Source organism: Nicotiana tabacum, chromosome 4 (genome assembly GCF_000715075.1).
Source record: "Nicotiana tabacum cultivar K326 chromosome 4, ASM71507v2, whole genome shotgun sequence".
In the NCBI taxonomy this organism is placed as follows: Eukaryota; Viridiplantae; Streptophyta; class Magnoliopsida; order Solanales; family Solanaceae; genus Nicotiana; species Nicotiana tabacum.
Genome location: NC_134083.1, coordinates 65,570,521 through 65,583,389, shown reverse-complemented (window position 1 = coordinate 65,583,389; position 12,869 = coordinate 65,570,521). Strand labels below are relative to the sequence as shown.

At 35.8% G+C, this 12,869-nt stretch overlaps 1 protein-coding gene across 1 annotated transcript; it reads left to right on the top strand.

The window, feature by feature from the left end:
• The first annotated feature begins 436 nt into the window (after window positions 1–436).
• On the top strand, window positions 437–6,219 carry LOC107821466 (uncharacterized). Its single transcript, XM_016647901.2, has 2 exons — window positions 437–813; window positions 4,595–6,219. The coding sequence occupies exons 1-2, from the start codon at window positions 721–723 to the stop codon at window positions 5,912–5,914; spliced, it is 1,413 nt and encodes a 470-aa protein (XP_016503387.1). The 5' UTR covers window positions 437–720; the 3' UTR covers window positions 5,915–6,219.
• The last annotated feature ends 6,650 nt before the right edge of the window (window positions 6,220–12,869 follow it).

The window sequence follows — 12,869 nt, the reverse complement described above, 5'->3', positions numbered from 1 at the left end:
ATTCAATTAGACCATTTTTACTCCTTAATTGGAGTACTTTATACGAAACAAAATAAAGCGCTAATCTAGCAACTAAGATTAGATAAAAGGCTGACATTGAAAGAAAATAAAAAAGGAAAAGAAACCAAACAACTCACAGCTCACGACGGTCACGTGATCCGAGTAAAAACTTAAGCGGTGGCGCATTATGCATCCTCTTCTGTCACCCGATACAACATCCCTTTCCTTACTGTCTTCTAACAATAAATGCGCACCCCTGGCGTCAGTTTTGCCATTAATAGCCCAACCTATCTATCTTGCGCCGCTTACAGAAAATGGCACCTCATTAAATTCGACGGTAATCCAAGGACATTTCCGTCATTCCATTCTTCACTAATAATTCCAATTTTCCAAACATTATCCACACCCACCATCTCCCCATCTTCGTAATAATACCACAGATCTTTGCTTTAATGTTCCTTTGACCCCACATTTCCCTACATAATTACAAAATAACAGCTAGAGAGAGACTCAACTCAGTTTTTTCGTGATTTCATTTCATTTCAACTTTTTCTTTCATCTTTTATTAATAAATCGCTGTCATTTCTCGATGTTTGTGTTTGTTCTTCTTCGAATGTCTCGCGATCTTCCTTGTTAAATTCCGGCCGTTCAGTTACCGGAAAATTCATCATTCGTCGGCGAAACAGAATTTTTTTGTAGTTTTTTTTGTCAAGGATCAGCATGAGTAGCGTACAAAATACAGTAGATACGGTAAATGCTGCCGCTACGGCCATAATTACTGCAGAGAGTAGAGTTCAACCGTCTTCAATTCAGGTATATAACTATATATATTTTTCTGTTTCTCTGTATTTATGATAGTATGTAAATTTTTATATCTTAAGATGTCACTTTTTAAAATTATAGGTTTATGATGATGAAGTTAAAATCCAGTATTGAAGATTTTTGTTGTTAACTTTTATCCTTTTCTTGTTTATAATGATTTGATGCAAATTTCTTGCTGTTGTGAAGTTAAAGGTAAAAGCTTAAAGCATTTTATTTTAGTTTTTAAATTTCTCCTTACTAATTATTGCGTGTGAGATTCTTTTGTGGACTGGATTATAGATTTGGGTTGATCGTTGAATTACAGTGGTATCATGTTTATCAGCTAAAATGATCTGAAATCATCAAACAAAGGGAATACAGATCAGGGAAAGAAAACGAAGCTGGTGAAGAAATGATTATGTATGATTAGCAATCATGATTAACAAGCCAGCTGAGGAAGAACAAACCCGTGCTGATAGGTATAGGAAATACATGTGGTGGTCAACTCTGTAGAATTAAAGTTTGTGGGCTATGTGTAAGATCTTGGGGGGAGATGAAAGATTGTTTGCTATGATTAGATATGTAATATTCTGTCCATTATGGATGTTGAAGCTTCCTCTATAACTAGTCATAAATGCGGACGATATCTATGTATTTAAGGTGATTAGAGGATAAATACACATGTGGAGGGAAAAGCTCGAGAAAAATCGGCTTGCATAAGGGGAGTTCTGCTGCAATCTTCAAGGCATTTAGGATTTGATGACTGTGCAAAAAGTACCTTTCTTGTCTTTTTAGCTGAGATCAAGTGGTGGATTGTGTAAAAATTGAAGATTTTATCTGCTTCTGGGTTCTTCCAGTATGAGGGTCTTCGTTTTCTCTATCTTGAAAATCAGTTAAGCAATAAGCACTGCTCTTTTCTCCTCCACAATTCTTGGGTCATCACCTATCATATGACCATCTGTAGCGCTGGTTTCTTCCATTTCATTTTGAGTGTGATACAGATCAGTAGTCCGCGAGGGGAGCAGTGCCATCAGAGAACATAGCATCCGACTGAAACTACATATTTTGGATCTGGCTTTTAAAAGGAACTGCTTGGAATTTGGATTTAAGGACTGGTGAAAAGAGAATTCTCTTTGATTCCGGATTTGCTTAACAAAACCTACTGCCCTTTAGAAAATAAGTGTATAGTTCGAGCGCTTTGACTATTCTTCTTAAAAGGAAATCATGTCTTTTAGCCTAGAAGATATTAGCAATTGTAACTTAGAGAGAAAAAGTTGTGAAAATCTACTAGTTATGTCCATAAAATAGGGGGAAGATCGAGGGCTGAGGAATGTATCAATCTACTTTGTCTGCATCGTTAGGTTTAATACGATGAAGGGGAGCCTTGGAGCAATAGTAAAGTTGTCTCTATGTGACCTATAGGTCACGGGTTCGAGCCGTGGAGGCAGCCACTAATGCTTGCATTAGGGTAGGTTGTCCACATTACATCCCTTGGGGTGCGGCCCTTCCTCGGACCCTACATGAATGGGTGATGCTTTGTGTACCGGGCTGCCTTTTGTTAGGTTTAATATGATGTTTTGGAAACTAGGGAGAGCCAATTTCATTACATTCTGTTGTGCATTAAATGGTTTACTGTGATGCTTCAATTTTGTAAAGTTTCAAGAGATATATGCATACTTGTAGGTATAGGTTTTCTTCTCCATCTTTCTGATATGCAAACCAGCTTTTGGGATCAGAAACAGCCAAATAGAAAGTGAGAATTTGTGTATGACATTTCTAGGAGCTGTGTGACTAGTTGATAGGTTATTGGAGGTTGGAGAATAATAGTTATGAACCGAGTCAGTGGAGAGAAGTAGTAGATTAGGATCTTTCCTTGGGACTAAACTACTTTGACAATATATCAACTCTTTGGATGATGCAGGTAATCACCTTTTCCTGTTCCACAAATCATTTATGATACTGCATATGGCTATAATTGGTTTTTGTCTTGAAGCCATATTTTTATCCTGAATCAGTGCTGGAAGTTCGTCTGATCTTCTTCTATCTTGTGGATGTTACTAAGTTCTAGGCCCTGTGGTTGTGAATTTAGGTAGCTTTTTCAACTGAGAAATGGTGCTCCTCTTTTCCATCAAGAATTCTTTGAACAGCTAAAGGTCTCTATGCTGTTGGAAACTTGAAAGTGAAATACCAGCTAACGTATAGAATGGACTTATCCTTCTACACTTGCCAGATATGCTTGCCTTTTACTTGGGAGTTCTATGTGTAACTATATGGCAATTGGCCTTTACATATGCACTTTTTTATTCTTGTTTCTAATTTATGCAAGTTATGATTAGGACAATGAGGCTGCATCTTTGTGAAAATGGTTGCGCTTAAGTTGTGCTATTCAATATTCAACGTGCTTAGTGTTTTTGAGAAGGACGGGTACCTTTTGCACCCTAGATTCTTTGAGCTATAAGAACTAGAAGTGATCACTGATGTCATTTCTGATGTCCAAAGGATGTGTTTCTTTGTGCATACTGGCTCTACCGATTTATATTTATGAAATTGCCGAAAAATCAGAAGAGAATATTGATAGTCAGGAAAATCTGTAACTTGGGCAGTTCTGGGGAACCTATAAGCTGTAGCCAGTTATTACATCTTTAACAAGCCTTTTTGGCATATATTTTAATGCTGACTAGATTGTTTAGAGATGAAGTAGGACTCTCAAGTTGTTCAGAGAAAAGTAGCATTACTCAAGGCAGAGAAGGAATCGTTCCAAGTTCCAACTCTGATGATCGAATAAATGTTGGTCATGGTTTGGGTATTACCAGGCTAAAGCAGCAAAGCTTACATGTGGTCTGAATTTGACTTCACGTAAGAAATTACCAAAAGGAACTCTTAGTAATCAGATCATCGAGTTGGTAGGTTTTATACCTGATCAAAAACTAATTTAAGCAGCCTAGAATTCTGAATAAGTGGAAGTAAAACTTTTCCCTCCTTTTCTGTAATTCCTTTAATTCATTTTTTATTCTTAAATTTGAGTATTTGCTAGGCGTAGGAACTTGGTACTTAAATAGATTTAATCAGTGTCAGCTTGGTCAATACTTGAGCTCCTCTCACGCGCCCTATTAATTGACAAGTTTAAATAGTGGATAATTAGAAAGAAAATATAGTACTAGTTTCCTCTGTAGTCTATGCTTGATGTAGACAATTAGGACAAGTAAGAAGACTTCAACTCGAGCATGATAGGATTATGCGAACAACCTCAAGACAAATAGTAGTTGTTTCGATCTCTAGATAGCGTGTACACTTTGAAATCTATGCACCAACTCTTTATTTTGACCTTGTAGGTTTGTTCCGTTCAGCATTGAAGTCTGTTAATATTGCATCTTTTCTTGTGCTTGCTTTTGATTTCAATGTAGCATACAACAGTGTTATTGAGATGCTTGACTTTTTAAGTGGATTCAAGTTTCAAGATGATTTAACTGTTATGGATTTATGTGTTTGCTATAACATTGAGTATTAGAGTGTTCTACAGTTTGGGAGTCTGTTTGCCGTTTTCCGTTGAAGAATGAAGAAACGTGAAATTTATCCAACTTCTTGTTTGAAATTCTACTTATATTCTTCTTCCCTTGCCTTCCCATTATTGTTATATGTTTAATTTTTGGTATTGGTTTAAGATGATTTAACTAACATGGATCGAATGCACTTGCTATAATGCTGAGTCCTAGAGTTGTCTAAAGGTCTTAAATTATGCTCATAATTGTCCTTTGAAGATTTATTAGTCACAAATTTAATTATTTGATTCCAGAAGAAAAGATGGGGAAGCTGCTGGAGTCTATACTGGTGTTTTGGTTCTTACAAACACAGCAAACGAATTGGTCATGCCATCCTTGTACCTGAACCTGCGGCACCTGGACCTGCTGTTCCAGTTACTGAAAATCCAAACCGCTCAGCCACCATTGTAATTCCCTTTATAGCTCCTCCCTCTTCTCCTGCATCCTTTCTTCCATCTGATCCTCCTTCTGCTACCCAGTCGCCCGCTGGATTACTCTCTCTCAAATCCTTCTCGATTAATGCATATTCTCCCGGTGGGACTGCATCTATTTTTGCAATTGGTCCCTATGCTCATGAAACACAGTTAGTTTCCCCACCTGTTTTTTCTACCTTCACCACTGAGCCATCTACTGCTAATTTTACTCCCCCACCTGAGCCGGTGCATATGACAACACCACCTTCACCAGAAGTGCCTTTTGCGCAGCTTTTGACATCATCACTGGCCCGCAATAGAAGATATAGTGGTTCCAATTATAAGTTCCCGTTGTCCCAGTATGAGTTTGTGCCTTATCAAGATCCAGGAAGTCCAGGTAGTAGTCTAATATCTCCAGGTTCAGTAGTATCAAATTCTGGCACCTCCTCACCTTTCCCTGGCAAATGCCCTATAATTGAGTTCCGTAAGGGGGAACCTCCAAAATTTCTTGGTTATGAACATTTCTCCACTCGCAAATGGGGTTCAAGGGTTGGCTCAGGATCTTTGACACCGAGTGGCTGGGGATCTAGGCTGGGCTCTGGAACTCTGACCCCAAATGGTGGGATTTCAAGGCTAGGTTCTGGGACTGTGACTCCAAATGGTGGGGAACCACCTTCCCGAGATTGTTACCTTTTGGAGAACCAAATCTCCGAGGTAGCATCTCTTGCCAATTCTGATAATGGATCTGAAATCGCGGAGGGTGTAATTGATCACAGAGTTTCATTTGAATTAACTGGAGAAGATGTCCCAAGTTGTAGAGAAAAGGAGCCGGTCATGTCACATTCGCAACAGACATTGCCAATGGATGTCCCTGCCCCCTCAAATAAGGAAATGAGAAGTAGTAGCTCTAACGTCGAAGAAAAAACAGATGGATTGCCTGAGAAAGCTTCAGAAAGGGGGGACGATCAATGTCATCGGAAACACCGGAATATTACATTTGGTTCAAGCAAAGATTTTGATTTTGACAATGTGAAAATAGAAGTCTTGGAGGAGGACAGTGTTGACTGTGAGTGGTGGACAAGTGACAAGGCTACTGGAAAGGAGTCAAGTATTCAAAACAACTGGACTTTCTTTCCTGTGTTGCAGCCAGGAGTCAGCTAATGCCTGAGAACTAAAGGTTTATGTTGGATATCAATGTTAAACGCATGGATGTTACTGCTTCTGATAAAATAAGCTGGATTTGAGGCGAAGATTTCTAATTGCAAAGAAGACAGATAAGAAAAGTGCCACCTTAAGAGTTGGACTTGTTACACATCATGCAGCAGTAATTGGTTTTTGGTGCTCAGATACTCACCTGAAAATATTCCTTTGAATAAAGGACTTCTGTATACACCATAGAATATGTTTGAAAAGGAGATGTAAATGATTTTTCCTTAAAATTGAGATGTTTGACCTGGGCATTTTTCACTTCCACTTGTTTATGGTATCAAAGTTATTATGCTATAATTTTCCAGACGACTGGTGGTAATCTAGCCTCTTGGTGTATAACTTGGATAAAAAGAAAAATTAATCGAGTAACCTACACTTTGTTTATGTACACGCCGTACTGTATCCTTTTGTTCAACATCTGGGCGTGGGAATGGTTCTGCCTTACAGAAAATCAAATGGGAGTATTATGATTAGGAATTTAACTTTCTAATCCGTCTTTGTTTATTATGGAATGCAAACCATAACGCCTTTACTCTCTAAGGAAATTATCACACTTAGCTGATAGAAGACTGGATTACATAGTTAACAAGGAATACGAATTTGGATTTGATTTCTTTTTCAGATCAACGTCTTTAGCGGTAGCAATTCACTTAGAGTTGGCAACTTGAAATAGACTGAAAACTGAATTTCTGCGCACCTTATATTGTCAAAAGTCCAGGTCTTTATTCGTAAAAATAATAAAATAGTAATAATAATACGTACACGTTAGGCGCAAAAAAGGTTTCAATAAAAAGAACATCCTATGAAATGTAAAAACTTAGAGCATCAATATAAAACTAAGGCCTGTAACGACTTGAGTCGCTTAAATGCTTTTGAAGATAAAGAATGTAACAACATCAAAAAGATAAAAACAACATAAAATTAACATAACAACTAAACTATCATCAATATAAAAAAAGGAATACTTATCATGACTAAGAAGTAGTTGTAGGATGATATTTCTATTTGGTAGAATAAAAAAGAATTAAATATGACTAATAACAGGGAGTGATCCAAATGCCTTGGGGCAGGATGTTGAAGGTCAAAGGAGACCATCTCACGAGACCTACACAAAAATAATAGACCATGGTCCATATATATTACTAATATACTATATAGTATTTGCTTTACATCCTAAAAACTTGGAAGCCAAAAGACACACAGAATATATGATTGTCTCCCAAAAACAAGGCTTCTTCTTTTCCCAAGCTGTCCACTGTTACGAACGTGGATTCTTTGTCAACCAACTTAGATATCTTACAAATTGATGGCTTAGAATCTTGGGAAAGTAATTCAATTCTTAGAAGTTGGTTACTTATAGATTTTACAAGATAACATCTAGGTGAATTAGTTCCTTCTGCAATCTGCCTTAACTGCAAGGTAGTGCTGTTAAGTGATATAACCCTACCTTCATAGTTCACAGCATAGACAACATTGTTGTAATATAAGACATCAGAAAAAACAAGTGAAAAGGAGCAAAGCAGAATTGGCTACTAATAACAAGGAAAATCCAGGATTTAGCACCATTATATTTTTTAGGATGGCAAAGTCGAAGCGGATGCCATGAGGAGGAATGCCACAACCTCAAAATCATTGGGGCTGGTTGAAGGATTCGGTCGAGAAGAGAAGGGTTAAAAGTGAAGAGGAGATTGAAGACTACAACTTTGAGTCATTTTCTTGCATATATAAAACATATGTACATTTAATCGTATTCTTATAATATTTTAATTTATTTAATAGTATTCACAATATGCATTGGGGCCAAATGCGACAATTCCAAAAGTCATGCATTTGCTGCCTACCTACCATTTAAGTAGCACAGGTAAGGGAACTTCGTGCCACAACTGCTCCATTCGCTACTAGTATATTTAATTTTATATCAAAAATTAAAATAAAGAAAAAAGTCAAAAGATTGAGTGGAAAATGCCCAAATAAAAAACTAAAATTTTTAAAGATATCATATACAATACAAACAGTATATCAAAAATACATAAAACAATAATGTATCCAACCATCAAGCCACAATATAAATCAAGTTGTTCAATAAAATCTATGCCCTAAAATCAGTATATCAAACAGTCACCTCTCCTTAAATTAATAAACATATATAAACCATTTCTTTTCTAAAGTCGTGCTGCTCATCATCAATGTTACTTTCATCACTATCAGAGTTTGATTTAATGCTTCCAAACCTTTGTATTCTTGTAATTTTTCTCTTAAATTTCTAAGAAGTGTGTCCACTTATTTAAAAACTTCTAGATCACATTTCTTCTTCAATATGTTTCATCACATTAGACACTATTTTATGGATTTTTTTTATCTTACTGCATGTACATCATCCAACATGGACATCTACAAATTTACAGGGCGGATGATTTCGTTGGCCATTATTCATCGTATTCCGATTTGATATTTGCCTTGACCAAGTGGTCTATGCAATACTAGCTGAAAATCATCTCTTGGGATGATATTTTTTATCAAGAGCCAGAAATACATAAAAACATCCGGGCTATTCTACAAATGGACACGAGGAAATTAGCCTAAACATGCATAACGTTCTCATACACAGTTAATGAGGAGGACGTAGACCTATGTGAGAATGGCTCAAACATGCCAGTGAACACAAAGAACAGAAAAAATATGTTGAGCTAATTACGCAAAAAATATTTGTCGAGTCCATCAAAGAATATGTTGACAAAATGGGCACACGTTTTAACTTATATTTTTTTACATACTCATCTTATGAAGTGATGTTAGAAAGGTTTTAAGCAAGTCATACATGTGTCATACTTTGTAAGAATATTTTAAACTGTGATTGTAGTTTGTAAAAATATTGTGGATTATGATTGTAAGAATAATAAAGCAAGAAAGTTTTCAAAGGAAATATTTTCTGTAACACTAACTCTTAAGAGCTGATATAAAGTCTTTTAGAATAAATTGGTGACCTTTTTTTTTATCTGCTTTGGGGTAGATTTGAGGTCAGATATATGGGTTTGGCTTTAATTTAAGGTAGCATGAGAATCTTTATGATTTGTTGTAGGGTTCGTTATTTGCTATGTTCTTGGTGTTTCCTATGTGATCTCATTAGACCAATTATTTGATTTTCATGTTTCTTTGCTTTGTCCTCCCTTGGAATGTTGTAAGGTTTTGATATTTTTATTTTAGTTCTGTAAGGTTCGGTGGATACTCAAGCCACCAGGCAGCCTGATGTATCGCTTCTGATTAGAGAAGTAGTTCCAAACACAAGGAAGTGAAAAGTGGCTGAGGTACAAAGGAAGGACAAAACTACGAAAACAGTAGAATCGAAATATTCCAACTCGTTAGATGATGATATCTTTAGAAGGGTATAATATTATCTTCATGCAATACCATACTCCTGAGATTTATCTTCAATGGAGACCAGATACACTCGGAATTACAACAAAAGATGTCACAACTACAATCAATCAAAAATGCTAATGTTAAAATATAGTAGGAGAAGAACATAAGATAATGTGTGTGTGATTTTGACATTTATATTTAATTAACATGTATGATTAGTCTTTATAAGCTATACTACATAAATATCATTTAGGGTGATACATATTACAAATCATAAAAATATTTATAATGTAGGCCCAAAAGAACTTTCTTCAAGTTCAAAGTCAATCCATGAAGTTCATTCTTAGCATGAACTTCATTTTTATTAATCTTTATAAAGTTTATATTACAAATAATGTTGGTAAGTTGAGCTGACATAGTAAGTATATATAAATTTGAGTCATCAACTATCACAAATAAACAAATTAACAATTAATTATTTTTAAATAATTGAATTAATTTTTTTCGGTACTTATTAAGAGAAATAAGACTTGATGGCCCTTAAATTCTTTTAATTCATCACGATGCGAAGTAAGATTAGTCAAAACTTTATTTAATTTTCTCTTACTTTCATGTCAATAATTCTATTTACAAAAACCAAACGAGATCAAGAAAACATATGGGAAAAAAGAAGAAATAGTTGGCTGGCTATTAATGTTCACTAAACAAAAATCTAATGTTTTATCAACAGTAATAAGCCCTAAAAAGAATTTAGTCAACTTCAAATACTTCTATTCTTGATCTTGCTCGATAATCTCCACTGGCACTTTGTTATTCTTCATAGTAGTGAGCCAAAATTTTAAAAAAACTCATTTTTATTGCATTTATATCCGCATGCTGCTCAATTGTTGCACTCTTAATTTATTTTTCTTTCTCTCCAAGAATTTTTCTTTGAATTTTTAGATCCAGAAAATCTGAGAACCACAAAAACTTCACTAGAAAAGCTTGACTCGTTTCTTTGATTGCTTTTATAGTGACTCTATTCACGCATTTTATCATTAAATCCTTAGCGGGCCGAATAAGCTTCACTTGAGCGACCCCCCCCCCCCCCCCCAACCATTTATATACTGAGTATGCAGTGTATACTTGGTGTATGTATAATTATACACTGATTATAAATTAATTATACAATATTATAAATTGTACCTCCTTTTTCCGAACAATTATACATAAAAAACAACAAAGGAAAAAAGAGAAGAAAGCAACCAGTTGTACAATAACCTTCTCTACAGAATACTTGGCATAAAAGTGTAACGACTCGGCCGATCGTTTTGAGTATTTTAGCATCGATCCCCTATTTATTACCTCCTCTATGTTGTATTATGGTTATGGAACTTGTTGGGGTGTTTGGTTTTGGTTCGGGTAAGTTTCAGAGTGAAATGGGACACATAATCCCTAAGTTAGAGCTTTAAGTTGATAGAGCTACCTGTAGTTTGACTTTTGTGTAGACAACTCCGGAATGGTATTTTGATGGTTCCAATAGTTCTGTATGGTGATATTGGACGTAGGAGCATGTCCGGATATTGATTTGGAGGTCCGTAGGTCGTTCCGGAAGTTGACTTTATTGATATCAGAGTCGGATTTCAATTTTGAAAGTTGAAATAGGCCCGTCATGTCATTTATGACTCGTGTGCAAAATTTGAAGTCAATCGGAGTTGTTTTGGTATGAATCGACATTAGTTTTGGAATTTGGAAGTTCATAGTTTCAATAGGCTTGGATTGTGTTGCGATTCGTAGAATCGATGTTGTTTGATTTGATTTTTGGCCTCGAGTAGGTCCGTTATGTATTTTGGAACTTGTTGATATATTCGAACAGGGTCCCGGAGGGCCTTGGGTGTTATTGGAATAAGTGATTCTAACTCGGTTTTGATTATATTACACAAATTCATTGTTATTTTCATCATTTAATTAGTGATTTGAGTTGGATATTTGGGAAAAAATTGTGAAAACTTTTTAGACTAAAATTTGGGATTTTGAAAGGTGATTAGAGGTCGGATTTGAGAAATTCTTATATGGTTGGACTCGTTATCGAATGGGTATTCGGATTTTATAATTTTGGTCGGGTTCTGAGATGCGAGCCCGGGGTTGACTTTTTGAGTTGACTTTTTATTTCTCTTTAAAGATTACAACTTTATTGTTCAGAATAACTTCCCATAGTTTATATTTATGGTATGAAGTTATTTTGGCTAGATTCGAGCCGTTCGGAGTTAGATAATCGAGGGAAGGGTTTACTAGTGGATTGAGTTAGCGTGTTTTGAGGTAAGTGTCTTGCCTAACTTTGTGGGGGGGAGGGGGAGGGGGGAGGGAATTACCCCTTAGGATTGGTATTAGTTTGTGTTAATTGTGATATGTGAAAGCCGTGTACGCAAGGTGACAAGTGTGTACACGGGCTAAATGAGGAAATTGATCGGTTTTAGCTATGTAGATTCCTTTCATGCCTTAATTGAGTTACCTTAACATATTATATTCATCATCATTAGTCTATCTTCGCATGCTCTACTTGTCTTATATCTTACTTGTTAATTGTCTTTACATGTTTAGTTGAAGTATTGTTTCCTCTATTCCTTATTCATTATTTAACCGTTGAGTTCTTCACTTGAAGTTTTTATTCTTGGAATAGCTTATTGTTGAAATTGATATAGAGTTATGAAGGCCGTGATTTACATTGAGGCAAAGTTGTAATGTTGTGAAATTCTATTCTTGTTGAGTTATTCACCTTCAGTTGTTATTGTTGAGACTTTTGTGCGTATTGTGGTTGAGCCAAGGGCTATGTGTTGTGAAAATACTATTGTTATTGGTTTCTTGGCAAGTTGTGATATTGGGCACATGATGTGCGATTTGTGATACGTTGTGATATTGATACGCATGCGGTGGTATAAGGATTTGGGGTTGAAACGCATGCGGTGAGATAAGGTGGGCTTGATACATGTGTTTCTAGTAAGGAAATTACTTGAAGCCACGCAGTGTGAATATGTGAAAGCCGTGTACGCAAGGTGACAAGTGTGTACACGGGCTAAATGAGGAAATTGATCGGTTTTAGCTATGTAGATTCCTTTCATGCCTTAATTGAGTTACCTTAACATGTTATATTCATCATCATTAGTCTATCTTCGCATGCTCTACTTGTCTTATATCTTACTTGTTAATTGTCTTTACATGTTTAGTTGAAGTATTGTTTCCTCTATTCCTTATTCATTATTTAACCGTTGAGTTCTTCACTTGAAGTTTTTATTCTTGGAATATCTTATTGTTGAAATTGATATAGAGTTATGAAGGCCGTGATTTACATTGAGGCAAAGTTGTAATGTTGTGAAATTCTATTCTTGTTGAGTTATTCACCTTCAGTTGTTATTGTTGAGACTTTTGTGCGTATTGTGGTTGAGCCAAGGGCTATGTGTTGTGAAAATACTATTGTTATTGGTTTCTTGGCAAGTTGTGATATTGGGCACATGATGTGCGATTTGTGATACGTTGTGATATTGATACGCATGCGGTGGTATAAGGATTT